This window comes from Homarus americanus, unplaced genomic scaffold (genome assembly GCF_018991925.1).
Source record: "Homarus americanus isolate GMGI-L3 unplaced genomic scaffold, GMGI_Hamer_2.0 scaffold27231, whole genome shotgun sequence".
In the NCBI taxonomy this organism is placed as follows: domain Eukaryota; kingdom Metazoa; phylum Arthropoda; class Malacostraca; order Decapoda; family Nephropidae; genus Homarus; species Homarus americanus.
In genome coordinates, this window is record NW_024718545.1 from 4,471,295 (window position 1) to 4,491,893 (window position 20,599).

Genomic DNA, 20,599 nt, shown 5'->3' on the forward strand with positions numbered 1-20,599 from the left:
ACACCGAATACCCACAATTACGAGATTTCTTTCGGCCTTCACGATACTGCAGTCTGAATCGCACCTTGGACACTTTACTGAAGAAGGAACACCAAGAGTTCTCAAGATGTCAACAGCTGCGACTTCGTTCTCAAAAACTTGCTGAATTACACGACAATCTGCCCAGGAGCAACACTTACAGACGACGCCATTCAAATTCCAGAGTTTGCACATGCTCACAAGAATCACTTGACATCCTCCGCTGATTGGCTGAGTAATAAGTGAACAATGTACAGTATATTCCCACGAACCTGTATTATGTTTAAGTGAAATAGAAAAGTCGGTATAACTCGAAAACTAAAAAATTCCGACGGAAGCGCTGTAGAATAATGTAGTCATTATTATCTTTTTTTTGCTCTGCCTCCCTTTATAAGAAAGAATCTGTATAGAGTTCCGTGGTTGACAATTTCGAAATATTTACCCCTGGATCATAAAACTTAAATCACAGAACTTAAATATAAACTTGAATCATAGAACCTAATCATAGAACTTGAATCACACGCAGACAGACAGACATACAGTGTAGACCAGCGTGAGGATGACATTACTCTGCGTTATAGTATTAGTTGTAGGCATGGAACAGTTATTGTGTTCATCATACACAGACAAACGTGTAACAGGTAATGTTAATACAGTATTTGTAAAGTTAAGGGTGCAGTATGGAGCCTTACAACTGGACACACTCACCCTGTCACCACTCCCCCAGTTTCTTCACCCACACATTATATCTGCCAGTCCTCGAGTGAGCCTTCACACCGTGTTCCTGTTTTAAGATCCTGAGATGATATGATCCTCCTTCCTGTGGTGAGGCCGAGGACACCTTTGCCATAACAACAACAGGATCCTCTCCTTTCCTGTCGCTGTAGAGATCAAGAAGGTGTCCTTGTACTGGTGACTCCTGGAGACCACCGGGAAGAAGGTCAACGCCTGACTGATGGCAGGATAAGCCACCGCTGGTAGGCTGGTTGGTGGCCGCCACCACCAGACGGTATCGCGGTGTGGGAGCTGTGTCACGGCCAGTCTTGTGAACGCCCACAGAAGACCAGGTGATGGAGCGAGGTGAAGCTGTTGGCGGCGTTGTTCACCTTACTTGTCCGCCTCTACGCCAGACGTGGCCTTTACACTTACCTTCATCCAACACCAAGACTCCACTTATGTGCCCAGCTCTTCCTCGAACGTTTACACGGAGTTGTAGCGTCTTAGCTGGTGGCTTGACAGCATAAGAGTGAAGGATTATCTCAATATTAGGCCTGAAGGAGAGGCTGAGGTTCTGACGCTACACCACTTCTTCACACCTGTGTCTCAGGTCGTGTGGTGTTGTCGTCGTGTTGTTGTTGGTGTGTGAACATCTCGGGACCAGCAGCTGTGAAACTGAGACAAGAGTCAGTCCTCAAGTTATGGCACCAACAAGAGTCTCACACAGTTATTGTGATTGTTGTTGTACACACTGTAGGTCTTTCATCAACATGATCCACCTGTAAACTGATATACAGTAATCATTATCTTGTCAGAAACTTTTTACTGTCACTGTAGTATTCAGCTATTTGTGTTGTAACCAGAGCGGGACAGTTTTCTTGGCAGGAGACAAAGTTTACAGAATCACCAGGGACTGTGACCTATCGTAACACTGCCTGAATACAGCAAAATACTATAACAGAAAGTTGCAAAAGTTTCATGTGGATAACCGACTCTTAGTGTGTAAAGAAGGAATTATAATGAACGTGTGGGACCATTGGTGATGTATTAAGGACTGACCCTCGTGTGACTGTCAACATTTTAGACTCGACCTCCGCCTTTCTCAATCGTACGTGCTGCCCTGCAAGCTGGCGCCCGACCCAGGTAGACGGTGAGGGGCAGAGGTGATTAGCTGCGGAGGGGTGAGGGGGGCGGAATCCAAAAAGGAAGAGGGTGTCACTGAGAGAGGAGGGAGGGCTGACGTGTGTGGCCGAGAGAAGACCACTGTGTGTGCGCCTTTGATGGGTGTAACAGTGAAGGCTCAGTGCGGCGCCTCAGATGGATGTGTCACCACCACCTTGATACACGTCGGTTCTTGGTCCCTCCCTCCTACTACCAACACACTCCTTCCTACTACCAACACATCCTCCCTCCCTCCTACCCACAACCAACACACTCCCTCCATCCCCCCTACCCACAACCAACCACTCCCTCCTTCCCGCCTACCCACAACCAACACACTCCCTCCATCCCTCCTACCCACAACCAACACACTCCTTCCCTCTTCCTCCCTCCCACCACTATTCACGGAGGACCCACATGAATCTGAACTCTATACATATATAGCTGTTAATGAATATGATGTATTTCTTTGTGTATGAACCTCTGTCCTGCGTGGCAGTGAGAAGTGATACCACCCTCAGTGTCAAGACCTGACTGAATTACTCAGAATAGGCAAACTGTACTACAAGCTTTGCCAATAAATTTGTTAAAATAACTAACGGAGGATATTTCTCTCTGGGTCGGACCAGCTGAATTCAGACCCAAATTGTGTTTACTTCTGGGTGTTGGTTGTGTTGGTTCACTCTGGTGTTGGTCGTGTGGGTTCACTCTGGTGTTGGTCGTGTGGGTTCACTCTGGTGTTGGTTGTATGGGTTCACTCTGGTGTTGGTCGTGTGGGTTCACTCTGGTGTTGGTTGTATGGGTTCACTCTGGTGTTAGTTGTGTGGGTTCACTCTGGTGTTGGTTGTATGGGTTCACTCTGGTGTTAGTTGTGTGGGTTCAAGTTCACCTGGTGTTAGTTGGGTTCACTCTGGTGTTAGTTGTGGGTTCACTCTCTGGTGTTAGTTGTACGGGTTCACTTGTTAGTTGTACGGGTTCACTCTGGTGTTAGTTGTATGGGTTCACTCTGGCGTTAGCTGTGTGGGTTCACTCTGGTGTTAGTTGTGTGGGTTCACTCTGGTGTTAGTTGTGTGGGTTCACTCTGGTGTTAGTTGTGTGGGTTCACTCTGGTGTTAGTTGTACGGGTTCACTCTGGTGTTAGTTGTACGGGTTCACTCTGGTGTTAGTTGTATGGGTTCACTCTGGTGTTAGTTGTATGGGTTCACTCTGGTGTTAGTTGTATGGGTTCACTCTGGTGTTGATGTCTCTTCCTTTGGATCTCCAGGGTTCATAAATGTTCACCTTGTATCAGATAAATTTAACAATACCAATTCAATTGAACCCCGAGCTGGTCACTAGAACCAGTTGAGTACGATAACCCCTCCCTCCCTCCCTTCTGAAGACGCCCAAATAGCCCTATAAGTTAATCTGAACTTGTGCACGAGTACTTATTTCTTGAGTAAGATGACATCGTACTCAAGGGTCTTATGAGTACCTTCCATTGTGACTTTACTATTTATATGTTAGTCCTTATCCTTCTATTCACTATTAATCTTTCCTTAAGCTGATTCTTCTTTCGTGTAATGTATCAAGTTCACATTTCTTATTATTTCTTCAAATTTCTCTAGACACCATTAATCTCTCCTTGAGCTGGTTCTTGTTTCGTTCAGTGTATTCAGTGTATATTTCTTCTTTATTCTCTGTTCTTCTATATACACGATATATTTCATCTTGAGCCGAGTCTTATTCCTGCTCTCCCTCTCTCTCTCTCTTATTTTTTTTATTATTATTTATTGGGCACTCCTCTACATCCTTGTGTAAGGTGAAGCGCAGAAGCGTTTACAGTGCCCAACAGGGAAGCATGCTAAGTTCATGCTTGCCTTTATGTCTCATGAGTTAAGGGCGTAGAAGCCTGAAGAATCAATGTTTTATGCCATCAAGTTATTGGAAGCCCCAACAACTTGTCCCTGAATACGAATTCGTAACTTTCGATTTACACCAGGTACCTACTTTACTGCTAGGTGAACAGGGGCTAAGGGGGCTACGAAGTATGTCCAAACAACGACCCGGGAATCGAACCCGTGACATCTCGCTTGCGAAGGCAAGAGCGGTACCACTCTACCACCAGCACCCCCATCTCTCTCTCTCTCTCTCTTTCTCTCTGGGTAAACATCCGCCTCGCTCTTCACATCACTCAGCGGGGCGCCTCTCCACACCATTCTCGCCTCTCCCACTCCTCCCTCTCATCTTATCCCTCACCCTCTTCTCACCCCGACCTAAGACTTCTCCATCATCCCTTAAGAAGATCATGAAACTTGAGGGAGTCTTAAGGTATAGGTCTCGAGTGGCTCAACATAAACAGCGAGGCGGGAGAGGCTGGCTGTATTAGGCGTCCAGCTTGTTTGGCGTGAAGCGAACTTCATTTGTTTTGTAGACAGCCACGTTTGTGCGCGCATTAGGAGGCAGTTTATATGGGTGTTTTCTTTTGGGTATGGGATCATGCCCGTGTTATGAATACCCAGTGTTTTGTCCTTTCATTGGTTCTTAAATCTTCTTTGAACAGCTGATGAATGCCCAAAATATTGGTTCTTGTACAGTGGCCAGGCGTTGGAGAATCCTGTGGTCGCGGAGTGATTTTTCTGTCTTCATTATTTTCTTATAGCACACACCCTGAAGACGGTGTTACCAGGTGCGGGTAGTACAGGTGACTGTAGCAGAGGTTATAGTGACCACAACAAGTGACAAATAGATATATTTCGGCAGCCAACATCTCACAGGATCCGTGACCTTAGTAAACTGATATACAAGATGATGATGTCATGTGTATTAGATAGTGAAAACAAACACGTATTTGAACATATATAAGGATGACAACTTAGGCATCACTAAACCTTTACTAAGATTTCTAAGAGTTCATTTACTTTCCTCATCTTACTTTTAGTAAGATTTAAATACACTTTGATATATATATATATATATATATATATATATATATATATATATATATATATATATATATATATATATATATATATATATATATATATATATATATATATATATATATATATATATATATATATATATATATATATATATATATATATATATATATATATATAATTAATTGTTACTGTGGTTGGAAGGATTTTATTTAATATTACATCAATAATCTTAATTACTGCGTCATGATAACTTTTTGAAGCACTCACCAACTCATTCTTACTGTATTACTCATAATGAAAATAAGATCACATATTCAACTCAAACATAAGGTTGTGCCTCAGTCACGTTACATTATTTCTTCTTATTTCGGTAGAGTCTCGGCGGGGGGGGGGAGATTTTTGTCGTTATGGAGTTAATGTTGTGTTCCGCCGTGAAGTTAGTCAGTTAGTGTCGTTAATACATCTACGGTTTACGAGGAGGATTTAAGTGACGAACTTTTGAGAACCCGGGTCCTGCTGGCCTAGTACGTGGAGGTTAGGTTAGGTTTGTACAACGATGTAAGCTGAAACTGGGGCGATACTGCACTTAACTGCCCTCACGTCCTCAACTGTAAAGCTCGGCACTCATTTACAGTTGGGTTGACCAGCGACATAGAACAGAAGACGAACACTATCATTAAGGACCTCAATACAAAGGTACAAAGGGGACATTACAAAGGTACTCAAACTGTCCAACCAGGGGCGAACTCGTAACAATGGTTTTAAATTAGACAAATTTAGATTTAGGCGTGAAATAGCTAAACACTGGTTTGGAAACATAGTGGATGAATGGAACAAGTTACCAAATATCATCATTAACTCGAATACGCTGAATAGCTTCAAACATAGGTTGGATGCTTATATGAGCAATAGGGGTTGGGTGTAAACGGGACTGCCCAGTATGGGCCAATAGGCCCGCTGCAGTTTCCTCCATTCTTATGTTCTTATGTTACCCTAGCCACAACAACCTTCCTCCCAGAGTCGTGACAGAAGGCAGGGTACAGTGACCTTGCCAGCGGGTCGGATAGTTACCTGTATAATTTGGTGCTTGATTATACCTGTACTTTTATTAAGATGTTGTGAGGTTGGAAGTGTAAGATGTGTATTGTTAGAGAGAGAGAGGGAGGGTCTCTCTCTCTCTCTCTCTCTCTCTCTCTCTCTCTCCTTCAGAAGTGTCAGGTACTTGAGACAGTAACGTATGTGTGTGTGTTTGTCTCCTCAGAGTGATGGAACACGTGCCGGTGGTGACGCGGCCGCTGCAGGACGTCCGCTGTTGTGACGGGGACTCAGTCACTCTGGAGGCCCTAGTGGACGCCCCAAAGACCTCCCTCATACGCTGGGAGAAGCAGGGCAAGGTAAACATACTCACAGTTACTTTGTTCCTTGTTTGTTTGTTTTTTGTTCCTTAAGATGATTTATATTGATTTAAGCCTCTGTCATTGTTATTATCGTTATTATTATTATTATTGCTATTATTGTTATTGCTATTATTGTTATCGCTGTTATTCCTATTTTTATTATTATTATTATTATTATTATTATTATTATTTTTATTATTATTATTATTATCTTATTTTTCCCCCTGTTAAATTACTGGAGTTGTTAAGCTTCTCATATTTACTTTATTTCCCTTGTTATTTTGCCTTTATTCATATTTTTTCTTTCTTAAAACGATTTTTGTAAGTCTCTCATCATTTTATTTTCTTAATCCACCATGTTGACTAATACAGCTGTCTGTCAGGATAATTTTTTTATTTTTTTATTCAGAAGTCTTAAGTCCCTTGGTGGACCGTAAACCCAAACATCAATTGTGTACAATAGTTGTTCCCTTAATACCTGTATACATATGTGCGCTGTATGTGTATTTAAGTTTAGAACACATTTGTGCCATAAGTTGAGATTAGACCATCAATTGCACATGAGGCATTGTACAGTCAAAGAGCCTGTACTGTACATACCCAGGACCTGCCAGCAGTGCACAACAGAGAATTGACTGACCGACAGATTAGCAAACGGGAAAAGGAAAATGAATAATAAGTAGAAAAATAAAGTGGTAGTTAAGGATAAAATGCGACGCAACTTGAAGAATTCTGAGGACTAGTATGTTGGTTCGAGGTGTTGCTGCTACCCAAGATGGAATGTAAATGGCAGAGGAATGAACTTAATGTATCCCAAGTTGGTAATAAGAAACCTAATACCACTTTAACATATTCCAAGCAAGTTTTTAAGAACAGAAACCCGTCGCAATGGTTCTCTATTAATCCTTTAAAAAATAGAGACAGTCTTCATACATCTCGAACCATCATGTGCAGTCAGTTAGTGTTAATGTATCTTGCCTCGTCCTCACTGGGCTGGGACGTGCCTTTGAGATAAATGACGACTGCCCAGCTGGTGATCAGGACGTACGATACAGCATCTCCTTCAGTCCTACAGTCTCTTCCTCTCCCCCACGTGCTGCTGGGTTGTCTGGTTAAGTCCTACAGGCTACAGCCCCGTCCACATCCTGGGTCAGTCATGGTCAAAATACCATGGGGTTATTTTGGCGGGAAGGTGGCAATATGACCCTCCCTCAACCTTCCTCACAGTTGTGTTTGTTTACCGCTGCTCGCCTCACATCCTGGTGTGGAGGAGCCTGAGGCTGTTCCCGCTGGATGTGTAAATAAATCAATCGATGAACCGGAAAGATTAAAAATATCTTCGCTAGTCACAGTTCGACATTTTCAGAGCCATAAAGATATACATCCACGTGGGTTGGGTCATGGTCGTAGTTTGACTGAACCCTCGACTAATAGTTCATAAAATGGTGAAAATTACAAAATGATAACCGTAGCGAGGTGACCTGCTGGTGCACATCACCTGGTGTACTTGGACCCCGATTGTACGTGACTCCCAAGTGTGAATTTAAGAAGTGGAGGCTTAACGACACGTTCCTCCAGGCATACTGTTGAGTTACTCTCGCTCGAATAATCTCGATCACTGATGCCAAATCTTGCTATGTGATAAGGGCCACATTTAATGTGTGATGATGGTCACACTTAATGTGTGATGATGGTCACATTTAGTGTGTGATGAGGGCCACACTTAATGTGTGATGATGGTCACACTTAATGTGTGATGATGGTCATATTTAGTGTGTGATGATGGTCACACTTAATGTGTGATGATGGTCACATTTAGTGTGTGATGAGGGCCACGCTTAATGTGTGATGACGGTCTTATTTAGTGTGTGATGAGGGCCACACTTAATGTGTGATGATGGTCACATTTAGTGTGTCATGAGGGCTACACTTGTGTGATGATGGTCACACTTAATGTGTGATGACAGTCTTATTTTGTGTGATGAGGCCACACTTGTGTGTGATGATGATGGGGGCTACACTTGTGTGATGTGGGCCACAGAGGTGTGATGAGGGGTCACTTAATGTGTAATGAGGGCCACACGATTGTGTGATGAGGGTCACACATTGTGTGATGGGGCCACATTTATGATGAGGGCCACTTAATGTGTGATGTGGGATGTGGGCACACTTATTGTGTGATGTGTTATGATGAGGGCCACACTTAATGTGTGGATGGCCACACTCAAAGATGAGGGAGTGTGATGAGGCACACTCAAAGTGTGATGAGGGCCACACTCAAAGTGTGATGAGGGCCACACTTAATGTGTGATGAGGGCCACACTTAATGTGATGAGGGCCACACTTAATGTGTGATGAGGGCCACACTTAATGTGTGATGGGCCACACTTATTGTGCGATGGGCCACACTTATTGTGTGATGGGCCACACTTATTGTGTGATGGGCCACACTTATTGTGTGATGGGCCACACTTATTGTGTGATGGCCCACACTTATTGTGTGATGGCCCACACTTATTGTGTGCTTTTATCTATGCGAGTGATTTTCAAACACTAGTGTAAGAAGCTGGTGAAGGAGGAGAGAAAGAGAGATGAAGTAGAGGTTGGCGAAAAGTTTATCCCGACGGAGAGGAAAGGTGCAATAGTGGGTGTAAGGTAGAGTAATGTGGGCTGGTAGTGGGTGTAAGATACTGTAATATGGGTGGTAGTGGGTGTAAGGTAGAGTAATGTGGGTGGTAGTGGGTGTAAGGTACTGTAATATGGGTGGTAGTGGGTGTAAGGTAGAGTAATATGGGTGGTAGTGGGTGTAAGGTAGTGTAATATGGGTGGTAGTGGGTGTAAGGGCAGAGTAATATGGGTGGTAGTGGGGTGTAAGGTGGAGTAATATGGGTGGTAGTGGGTGTATGGTAGAGTAATATGGGTGGTAGTGGGTGTATGGTAGAGTAATATGGGTGGTAGTGGGTGTAAGGTAGAGTAATATGGGTGGTAGTGGGTGTATGGTAGAGTAATATGTGTGGTAGTGGGTGTAAGGTAGAGTAATATGGGTGGTAGTGGGTGTAAGGTAGTGTAATATGGGTGGTAGTGGGTGTAGTAGGCGGCCAGCGCGGCGTGGGTGTGGTGGAGTGTCCTCCCTGATCTAAGGTGTTATTGGAGGAGACATACTCGGAATGTGGAACGGAAATTTCATAGCGTGTCGGTGAATATCGGATGTCACCGTAGGCATTGTCACTGAAGGTGCTTCTCATCCCTTACGGCATTAATCGCAAATATTCCGTGTGTTCAACCGGCGATCACCAAGCGAGTTGTGAGTGCTTAGCGGGATGGCTGGTACAGGTGCCAGGTGATAGTGCCAGTGTCGATAGACCTACTTTGGCGGGGGGCCTCTCGCCCCTATGGTCAGTGACAGGCCAAGTGTTCTACGCTTGTGGTCACCTCCCACAAGTAACGGTCACTTCATGTAGTGACAGCCGACCAAGTGAGTATATATAACTAATCTTAAATCAGTGCGACCATAGAAATAATGGTTATTTCTGCCAAGGATATATAAGCAAGTGTTAGGTGTGACAATTCTTGCTCCCAGTGTATCACTCTGATGTGTGGATTGTCGCCCTCAGGGGGGTGGCCTACACACTCACGCGCGCACGTATGCCCCTACTACCCGGACACAGCAGTCCAGCTTGTCACCTCTCCGCCCTTTCCTCATAAGAACTAATTTCTTCTTCTGTATGGGACCAAAGCAGATGTCGTAGGCGGATGTACTGTCGCCCGAAGTGCGGAATACTATGCCGGGTAACAGACATTGTTGCGTCTGTTCTAGCCAGAATCAAAATTGCATTAGCTGTGAAACAACCGATTGACCATGTGTGGTTTGCAGAAAGGGAAACAATTGTCGGAACCCACATGCCAGGGAACCGACACAGGAGGCCACAGTGGGTATCGCCGGGACCCAACCGCCAGATGATATCCTAAATGACAGCAGTGAGTCTACTCCCCCTGAAAATGTAGTACCAATAAACGCTGCTCCAATAATAGCAGATGTCCACGAGGTGAATGGTAGACAGCCACCACAGTGGAATGGCATGTCGATGGAAAATGCCATCGGTTAAAGAAACGTACTCAGAAATTGTCATGTGGTCGCCAGCTAACCTGTTTGAACCACCCAAGTGTGTGACCACCAAAGAAATGATTCGGGAGATGACTCGCCTCATAACCGAGTACACCCAGGACTGCTTCCTTGCCCCTTTAGCTCTTCAAATACTGGCAATAATACCACATCTATTCTGTCAGAGGACACACACAAAGACTAAGCACAAAGAAAATGTAGCAGCAATGAAGAGAAGATTGACAATGTGGCAGAATGGGGCCCTTGATGATCTCTTATGTGAAGCAAGAACACTGCAAGAGAGACTAAAATTTATAAGATACGGAAAGCAAAACACCGATGACGTTGCAAGAAAGTTTGGAAACAAAATGCGTGTGGGAAAAGTGTCTTTGGCGGTAAGATCTCTCACAGAGGAATCCTCCGGTTGGGTGATGCCAATAAACAGAGAGACATTAAAACAACTGAAGAAAAACATGCCCCTGCAAGTGAAGAGGAATGCATCAAGTTCCAGGGTGACTATATTCCACCAAATGCTGTCTTGTTCGAGAAAAAGGCACTGAAAACTCAGGGAAGGACTGGCCCTTCAGGCCTGGATGCAAACGGCTGGAGAGACATCCTCAGCACTAACAAGTTTGGCCCCGTAGCAAGTGATCTCTGCACTGCCATTGCCGCCCTTGCAAGAAAGCTAGCAACCTCCATGTTCTGACGGCCTGCCGCCTCATTCCCCTGGATAAAAATCCAGGATGTTGGCCTATAGGGGTGGGGGAAGTGCTGAGGCGTATGGAGGTTGTAAAGGATGATGTCAGGGTAGCGGCAGGGAACCTGCAAGTTTGTGTTGGCCACCAGGCTGGTGGGGAAGCTACCATTCACGCCATGAGAACGATTTTTGAGCAGCGTGATTGTGAGGCCGTTCTCCTGGTTGACGCTTCCAACGCATTCAACATACTTAACCGCAAGGCCGCACTGCATAACATCAAGATCAAGTGTCCAAGCTTTGCGATGTATGTTGAAAACACCTATAGGAATCCATCAGACCTCTATAGAGTAAGCACCAATGCTCTAAGAGGTGATACCATCATACAGTCAACTGAGGGAACAAGGTAGGGGGACCCTGTTGCAATGACAATGTACGCAATAGGCCTATCCGTGCTCCAACACACAATAAAATTTGAAACAACCGAGGTCAAGCAAGTGGCGTATGCTGACGACCTTACAGGAGTAGGAAAAGTGGAGGTGGTCCACAAATAGGGTACCACCCAAATGCCAGCAAGTCCTTCCTCATTGTGAAGCCAGAACATTATGAAGGGCAATGGAGGTGTTTGGTGGAAGTGAGGTCAAAATAACAAAGGATGGCCAAAGACACCTAGGTGCAGTAATCGGCACGATGAACTTCAAGACTGAGTACGTAATGGGAAAGGTGAATGAGTGGGTTTGGGAAATCCAAGATCTGTCGGATATTGCTAACACATGCAGCTTTTGCGGCATTCACCTATGAAGTCAAGCATCGCTGGAACTACCTGACGCGCACTGTCCCTGGTATCGGACCCCTCCCCCACCCTCTGGAAGAAGCTATCGGCGTCAGTTTCATTCCAAAATTAGTGAAACATCTTCACTTGGCTCCAGCAGAAAGACCACTCCTTGCACTACCACCGAGACTGGGAGGAATGGGATTGACCAACCCAGAGGAGATTGCTGCCAGCGAACATCAAAGCTCAGTTAAGCTCACGGCAGCCCTCACTGACCACATAATAGCTCAGAACGCAACAGGTGAGGTGGATACCAGCGAAGTAAACCAGATTCGACGGTCCATTACGACAGAACGACAGCACAGCCAAAGTGATAAGTTGCAGCAACTGATGCTTCAAGTACCAGAGAATTAGAGAAAAAAAGTAGCTATAGCGCAGGAGGTGGGCGCCTCGAACTGGTTAACTATGTTACCGATAAGGGCAAATGGTTTCAGTCTCAATAAACAAGAATTTACAGATGCCATTGCTCTAAGGTATGGTAGGTCAGTAGAAGGTTTGCCCTCCCAATGCATGTGTGGCTCTTCCTATGACGTCGATCATGGTGTGCAAGAAAGGGGGCTTCATATGCATGAGGCATGACGAAGTAAGGGCTTTCACAGCAAATATGTTGAAGGAAATCTGTCGTGATGTCAGGGTCGAACCGACCCTCCTTCCATTGGACGGTGAGAATTTCCAACATAAGACTTCAAACACATCCAACGAACCCCGTGTTGACGTCAGTGCTCGAGGATTCTGGACGCTGGGACAGCGAGCCTTCTTCGACATCAGGATTTTTGATCCCATGGCTGCATGTCACCATAACTTAGCTCTCGATGCTGCACACAGTTGGAACGAGAATGACAAGATATGGGCATATGGGGAGAGTATTCAGAACGTTGATCAAGGCAGCTTCACTCCTCTGGTGTTCACAACCTCTGGTGGGATGGGACCAAGTGCAAGATGCTTCTATGCCAGACTCGCAGAGGTGCTATCCGAACAGAAGCAACAGCACAGAAATTATGTTACAGCCTGGATGAGATGTCGACTGTCCTTCTCTCTCCTTAGGTCTGCTTTGCTCTGCCTCGGGGGAACGAGAGCATCGGCCCCAAAGCCGACAACAGTTGCAGATATTGACTATGAGGCAACAGTCACTGAATGCCGCATAGATCTGCGGCTCAACTAACTCAACACAGCTACGGTAGCTACTTATGTATTAGGATATTTAATTTTAAGGTAATAAAATGGCGGCGAAAATGTGGCTTTTGGGGGAGGCTGGGGGCCATTTAAAAAATAAATAAATAAATAGGTGTAAGGTAGAGTAATATGGGTGGAAGTAGGTGTGAGGTAGAGTAATATGGGTGGTAGTGGGTGTAAGGTAGAGTAATATGGGTGGAAGTGGGTGTAAGGTAGAGTAATATGGGTGGAAGTGGGTGTGAGGTAGAGTAATATGGGTGGGAGCGGGTGGGGGGTGGTCATTACGGAAGGTGACTCGGCTGGGGCGCAACTGTCTAATTAAACCAATCACAACCTGTGTAATGGGAGAAGATTGGCCACTAATGTCCCTTTACGAGCCTCGCTGACAGATACAAGCTGGGTCACGCCTCGACAATCTCTTCCCATTTGTCTCAACATCCATCACCTGTTGCAGCCTCTCTCCCTCACTCTTACATAGTTACACAGCCACACACCCTTACTCTCGCTGCCCCTTTCACTCACTCTCCCTGGACCTGTGCTACGAGTGTGTACTGTCATTACTCTGTACAGTAAGGGGTAAGACAGACGAAAATAATTATGTTGTGGTAAGAGATGAGTCTGGTTTACACAGATAGAAAAACGAGAGGGGAGAAAATACCACAAAAAGTTAAACAAATGGATTAGAGGAGATGAATGATGCTGAATATCGACTAATGGCAACTCGTAAGAAATAAAGGTGGCAAAGAATGGCGTGTATTGGGAGGCTCATTGAAAAGATTGGGAATAATAAATTATAAATTATACTAAAATCACGTACGGTACTTAAATGTTCGTGGTATGATTACAGTAACTTTTTTTATTCAGACTCTAATTAAATTAATGTCTTTCATTTTATCTAATTTGTACTTTTATATCTTGTATCCCTCAAGGTCTGTCGAGGGTTATGTAAGTACATTTCTTATCTCCCAGTTTGTTGTAGGTGGCCAGTAATGTTATATGTTGTAGACATAAATGAATGTTATAGTTATTGATTTTGGAGATGTTATTAGTACTGTTTTGGTAGACATTATGACTGCCATGGTAGTTAGGTTTGGTAAAAAGTTAGGTACATGTTGTGATGTCCCTCCTTGCTACCCACAACATTGAGGAAAGGCAAAGTTGACAAGTAAATATACGGTGTGAATAATCTAGGGGTTGAAATACGTGGATGCAGCAAGTAAGGAGCACACACATAATAAACACTTATAGTGACAGACAAATTTAAGTTATGAAAGGGATAAGAAGGTTATGAAGTAAACTAAATAATTCAATAACATTTATATTAAGTATTGATTAAGTTAGTTTATTAGGTACATTAAATAAAACAAGTAAAACAAATATGCAATTATCAAAACAAAAGTAACAACTATGCATTTGTCAAAACACCAAAATATTACCCAATTACTCTTACTTTAAACATTAAATACACCTACTCTATACAACAACACAGAAACCTGATAGAAATGGCAGCTCAGGTAGCAAGTCTAGGTTACGATGGTCAACTGCAAAGAACCAGGGATTAACGCCGTAGTTCACTACCTTTAAACCATCACAACACCACCAGCAGTAGTCCTTAATACAATTCGTCGTCCACTCCCCGGGAGAAGAGGAACACCGTAGGCCGTAGAAAAGACTCATCTTACCAGGCAGACACACTTGCTTCGATACCTCGGTCTCATAGTCAGATGGGAAACTGGTTTTGAAACGGTGCTCACTGAGGTCGAGTAGCTTCGTGAAGCAGTTTCTTCTTCTGGTGTCAAGTTGGAGCAAGTGATGGTTATGGTGGTAGAGTGAGGAGTGGACAGTCGCCACATTGTTTCCACTTATAATGTTCCAATTCCATCATGTTGCCTACCTGCTTCCCTATTACTCATCCACGTCATGTGTTAATGTTGTGTCGCGTTGGTCACCCAGGTGCTGAAGCTGGGCGGGGACGTGGAGAGCGAGTGGGACGGGTCGCGGGTGAGACTCAAGATCCGCGAGGTGTACCCGGAGGACGAGGGCGAGTACTCCTGTATCATCTTCAACGACATGGGCAAAGCCGTCACCTCTGCCACCCTCGTCGTCGAGAGTAAGTACTTCCTCTTCTTGCTCCTCCTCTGGTTACCTATCTCCTCGTCTTGATAGTTTTTTTAATTAAAAGTATTTACTCAAACAAGAACACTCATGCAGGAAGAAGGACAGACTTACAAATCACAAACTGGAGTTAGCGAATAACATAATTATATAGAATTAGAGACATAATTATCAGTGCATGGATCTCAACATGAAACTGTGTCTCACCCCTCACAGTGGCTGACGATAAGGAGAACGATGTGACCGTTCAGCTTGAACATCGACCAGACCTCTCCCGCAGGACCACACCCTCCAGGACCAACACACCAACCAGGTTCTCTCGCTCACCCTCCGTCGGGTTCCAGCGTGAGTCACAAGTTTACCAAAGTTATTGCTTCAATATTTACGTTTTCACAAAATAGATTTTTGTTTTCTTTGTTATTTTGATGCGCTCACTATTGTAAATAAAAATGAGTTGTGGTATTGTCTGTTCCTGTGACTGTTATTGGTGGCATCGATAGATGGATAGAAAGAAAGAAAGATAGATAGATAGACCGACCCTAATGAAAATAAACTTTTAACTATTTTCTTGGAATATCTTTGGTTAGGTCAGCTTAATTTTTACCATTGTTTGTATACTTGCACAGATACACTATGTGCACATTGATTCAATGGGAACTTGTATGTGTTTTTTACTGTTTAAATAAAGTACAGTAGTGACATATAAGAACTTGACATTGTATATTCGTGGTACAATAAAAGGCTTACTCTACACCACAAAATGATAAGAAATGAAAATTGTATCTCTCATATCTTAACAAGTAAAGGAAGTTTTGATTATTTATATTTTCACAATTCCTGACAATATCTAATAAATGTTGTCAACTTGTCACTAATCTAATATCTTTTAAATCTAATTTTTCAAATAAATACAATAAGACCACCAATAGGAGCCATATTAGTGGTATAGTAATTGTTTCTAAAATATTATGTTAAGTTGATAAAATACCTTAATATAGATGAGTGTAGTTGTGAGTGTTTGTGTATCGGCTGAGTGTGGGTGTACAGTACAGTACAGTACTTCATACCATGGGTCAGTGATCCAGGCACCGCTGTGTGTTGTTCAGGCCCTCAAAGGCTCTAACGATAAATATTCTTCGCAAGTGAAAGATGTAATTAATTGGCTTATGCTAGAAATCAAAAAGTACTTAAGAAAATAATACCATAGTTACACCGAGATTGAATATATTTCATTAACATCAGACAATATTAAGATATATACAATATTAATAACAAATCACCTAAGTTTTGTCACCTAACTGGTTTTAAGTAAATGTATCTCGTTAAGGTAGAGTCTCGGTGTAATTTTGATGTAATTCTTGTGTTTTAGTTTAAGTTAACCAATTGGGTATAATCTTACATCTCCATTTAAGAGGAATATTCATTGTAGGAACGTTCGAGAATCTGAGTCCTGGCTGTGCTTAGTATAAGTGTTAACGTTAAGCATGTGGAGGAAGGCATCACTGGTTATCACCTCTGTTGGGGTCTTGCAGGTGAAGGAAGCGCTCACTCATGGGCTGGCGTCGGCTGGAGAGAACCCTCCATCAGCGTCTCTCACTGGCGACCTCTCTCCCGCGGCTCTTCTCCCCTGCTCCATGGTTAGCCTTGCTCCCCCCACATCACCACGCCACCAACACACCTCACCACACCTCACACACCAGCAAGCTCTCTCAACTCAACCACACCCTTCTCTACCGACACACCCCTACCACACTACTGTGGTACACCCACACACCCCTACCACACCAATATGGTACACCCACACACCCCTACCACACCACTATGGTACACCCACACACCCCTACCACACCACTATGGTACACCCACACACCCCTACCACACCACTATGGTACACCCACACACCCCTACCACACCACTATGGTACACCCACACACCCCTACCACACCACCATGGTACACCCACACACCCCACCACACCACTATGGTACACCCACACACCATACACCACCCACACACCCCACACACACCAATGGTACACCCACACGCCCCCACCACACCAATATGGTACACCCACACACCCCACCACACCAATATGGTACACCCACACACCCCCTACCACACGCTATAGTACACCCACACCCCACACACACCGCTATGGTACACCCATACACCCTACCACACCAATATGGTACACCCACACACCCTACCACACCACTATGGTACACCCACACACTCCCACCACACCAATATGGTACACCCACACACCCCTACCACACCACTATGGTACGCCCACATGCCCCGACCACACCAATATGGTACACCACACCCCCCACTATGGTACACCCACACACCACTATGGTGCACCCCACACACACACACCACATGGTACACCCATACACCCCACCACACCACTATGGTACACCCACACACCCCCTACCACACCACTCATGGGTACCCACACACCCCTACCACACACTATGGTACACCCACACACCCCACCACACCACATGGTACACCCACACACCCCCTACCACACCAATATGGTACACCCACACATCCCCACACACACCACTATGGTACACCACACACCCTACCACACCAATATGGTACACCCACACACCCTACCACACATAATATGATGCACACAGACAACCCTACCACACCAATATGGTACACCCACACACCCCTACCACACCACCATGGTACACCCACACACCCCTACCACACCAATATGGTACACCCACACACTGGGTACACCACCACACCACCCCCCACACCACCCACACCAATACACGCCCCTACACACCCACCCACACACCACACCAATCACCCCACTATGGCCACCCACACACCCCCCACACCACTGGTACACACCCCTGGTACTGTGCACACCCACACCCCTACCACACCAATATGGTACACCCACACACCCCTAACACACTACACTGTACCCACCCACCACCACACACCCCTACCACACCACTATGGTGCACCCACACACCTAACACACTACTGTGGTACACCCACACACCCCCCTACCATACCACTGTGGTGCACCCACACACCCCTCTTGCACCCACACACCCCTACCACACCACTGTGGTACCCACATGTCACTATGGTACACCCACACACCCCTACCACACCAATATGGTACACCCACACCCCTACACACCACTGTGGTACACCCACACACCCACCACTAACTGTGGTAACCCCACACCCTACCACACCAATATGGTACACCCACCCCTACCACAATTATGGTACACCCACATACCCATACCACACCATTGTGGTACACCCACACACCTCTACCACACTATTGTGGTTCACCCACACAACCTTACCACACAACTATGGTACACCCACACACCCCTACCACATTATTGTGGTACACCCACACGCCCTTACCATACAACTATGGTACACACACCCCTACCATACTATTGTGATACACCCACACAACCTTACCACACAACTATGGTACACCCACACACCCCTACCACGCTATTGTGGTACACCCACACACCCCTGCCACATCACTATGGTATGTCCACACACCACCTCTAGGGCATCACACACACACACACACACACACATACACACACACCAGGGCTGATTCAGGAATATCAAAAGGGGGAGGGGGGTTAAAGAAGTTGTGGGTGGGGGTTAGATGGCGAGTCCAGCACCCTCGGGGAAATTTTGAAATCTGACCAATATTGTGGGCATTTTGTGGTTATATGAATTTGATATTGGGAGATGCTCTGAAGTCAGTAGTAATTACTTTTTTCTGTAAAAAAAATTCTTGAGTACAAATGCCTTAAAGAAAAAGTATTGGAATTTTCTAATGGAAATGGGGGGTCCGGACCCCCTGAACCCCCCTGTACAGACAGACAGACACACACACACACACACACACACACACACCTCCCAGGTTGAGCGGTATTACCCAGACCCCCCCACTTCAACCTTCCTTCTACAAGTCGCACTTCAGTATACAGTAGAAACTCCAATAACAAAATCTTAATAAAAGCTTTAATTCGCAATTTGTTTTCCTTTTTTTTTCGTTGATAATCGGGAAATGATTTAATGAAGACCATTTTACAAGCATGATACTTAAGCGTGCAATATTTCATTTACATACAGTGTCTTGCTGCTAACAGAAAGTACCGTGTGGAGAATTAACCGTGTGCACTGTGTTTACCAAGTCCCGTGAAGTTTGTGTTTACAGATTCCCGAGAAAGCTACACATTTAAAACACTGGTAGGTAGTGCATCATTTTCTATATATTATAATTCACCTAAGTCACAGCGAGCATGGTGAAAATATAGTTATATACAGAAAATTATGGATTATACATTATACTGCTGTGTTTAACGTGTAACTCCTTGAAGGGAATGTGTAAACATGTAGGCACTTTGTAAACACTGTACAACTAATGACTCGATCAACCTTGGCATTACCCAGTGACCGGCGCGTCTACAGTGTCTTAATCTTTCTCTGTTTTCCCCTTATTTGTATTTATTGTTCTCTTATTTTTTGTGCATCCTTGGTAAGTATGCTCGATTTTATACTCATCATATCCTTCTACGCCTTTGACTTGAGAATAATTTTTGTTGATTACTGTTCATTGAAGAATGGTAATATTAGTAGCATTATGCTACTACGGCCATCGGCCGTCTCTTGCATGATTGTGTTCTATAACTTGTGCATGGTTGTGTTGATGCGAGTGTTGTGCAGTGTAATAGTTACAGATTTGAACTATATTAATAAATATCTTCAACCTAGGACAAATCTCGATCATTAGAGTCACTTTTAATATTGTATTCTGATGACTTCGGCCTTGTGTTCGTCTTCAGTATAGGAGCCAAGACCCTGAGGCCAAATTCCCAAAGGTTCTTACGGTGAATGTTCCTTGTAACTGAAGACGCAGATAACTAACTCGGTAACGTAAGCTAAAACATTAAAATAACGCTCCCAAAAAATAAATCCCAAATCACGCCTAGACTTTACCTTAACTAGACATAGTAAATTTAACACAGGTTAGGGGACAAAATGATTTTCCTCCTCAGGTGTCCGGTAGTAAGAGATAGTATTATTTTTAGACGTATTTATTATATTTTAGTATAAAACAATTAGTTATAAACATTATTACGTCTCCGATCATGAGAAATATTCATCATCCTACCAACTTTTTTAGATTCTAAACTCGGTTAAGACTTCTAGTTGAGGCTGGTGAGTGAAGAGGCGTTATCAGGTAATCTCTTGTTTATGATTTATCTTGTAATTATACTTTTAACCTTCCCGTCAAGTAGGAAGAAGCTTGGTAGTTACGAAAGAGAATTGATGAGTGGGATAACTACTAGGGGATAACAATAATGTTAATTTAGTGTTGAATCTCCATGGCGACTGAAGATATACAGAGATATCAGTTCATTCTCTAATCTTCATGGCGACAAATTAC

The 20,599-nt window shown here is 44.2% G+C and overlaps 1 protein-coding gene across 3 annotated transcripts in view; it reads left to right on the plus strand.

Moving 5' to 3' along the window:
• Positions 1 to 20,599, plus strand: part of LOC121859756 (myosin light chain kinase, smooth muscle-like) — a 90,093-nt gene that overhangs the window by 21,459 nt on the left and 48,035 nt on the right. For 2 of the 3 annotated variants that reach the window (XM_042356742.1, XM_042356744.1), the window contains exons 3-6: positions 6,082 to 6,214; positions 14,972 to 15,128; positions 15,350 to 15,478; positions 16,666 to 16,770. In XM_042356742.1, the coding sequence (XP_042212676.1) occupies positions 6,086 to 6,214; positions 14,972 to 15,128; positions 15,350 to 15,478; positions 16,666 to 16,770 (520 nt within the window). In that variant the 5' untranslated portion in view covers positions 6,082 to 6,085. The remainder of the gene's footprint in view (positions 1 to 6,081; positions 6,215 to 14,971; positions 15,129 to 15,349; positions 15,479 to 16,665; positions 16,771 to 20,599) is intronic. The other variant, XM_042356743.1, reaches the window with a different exon arrangement.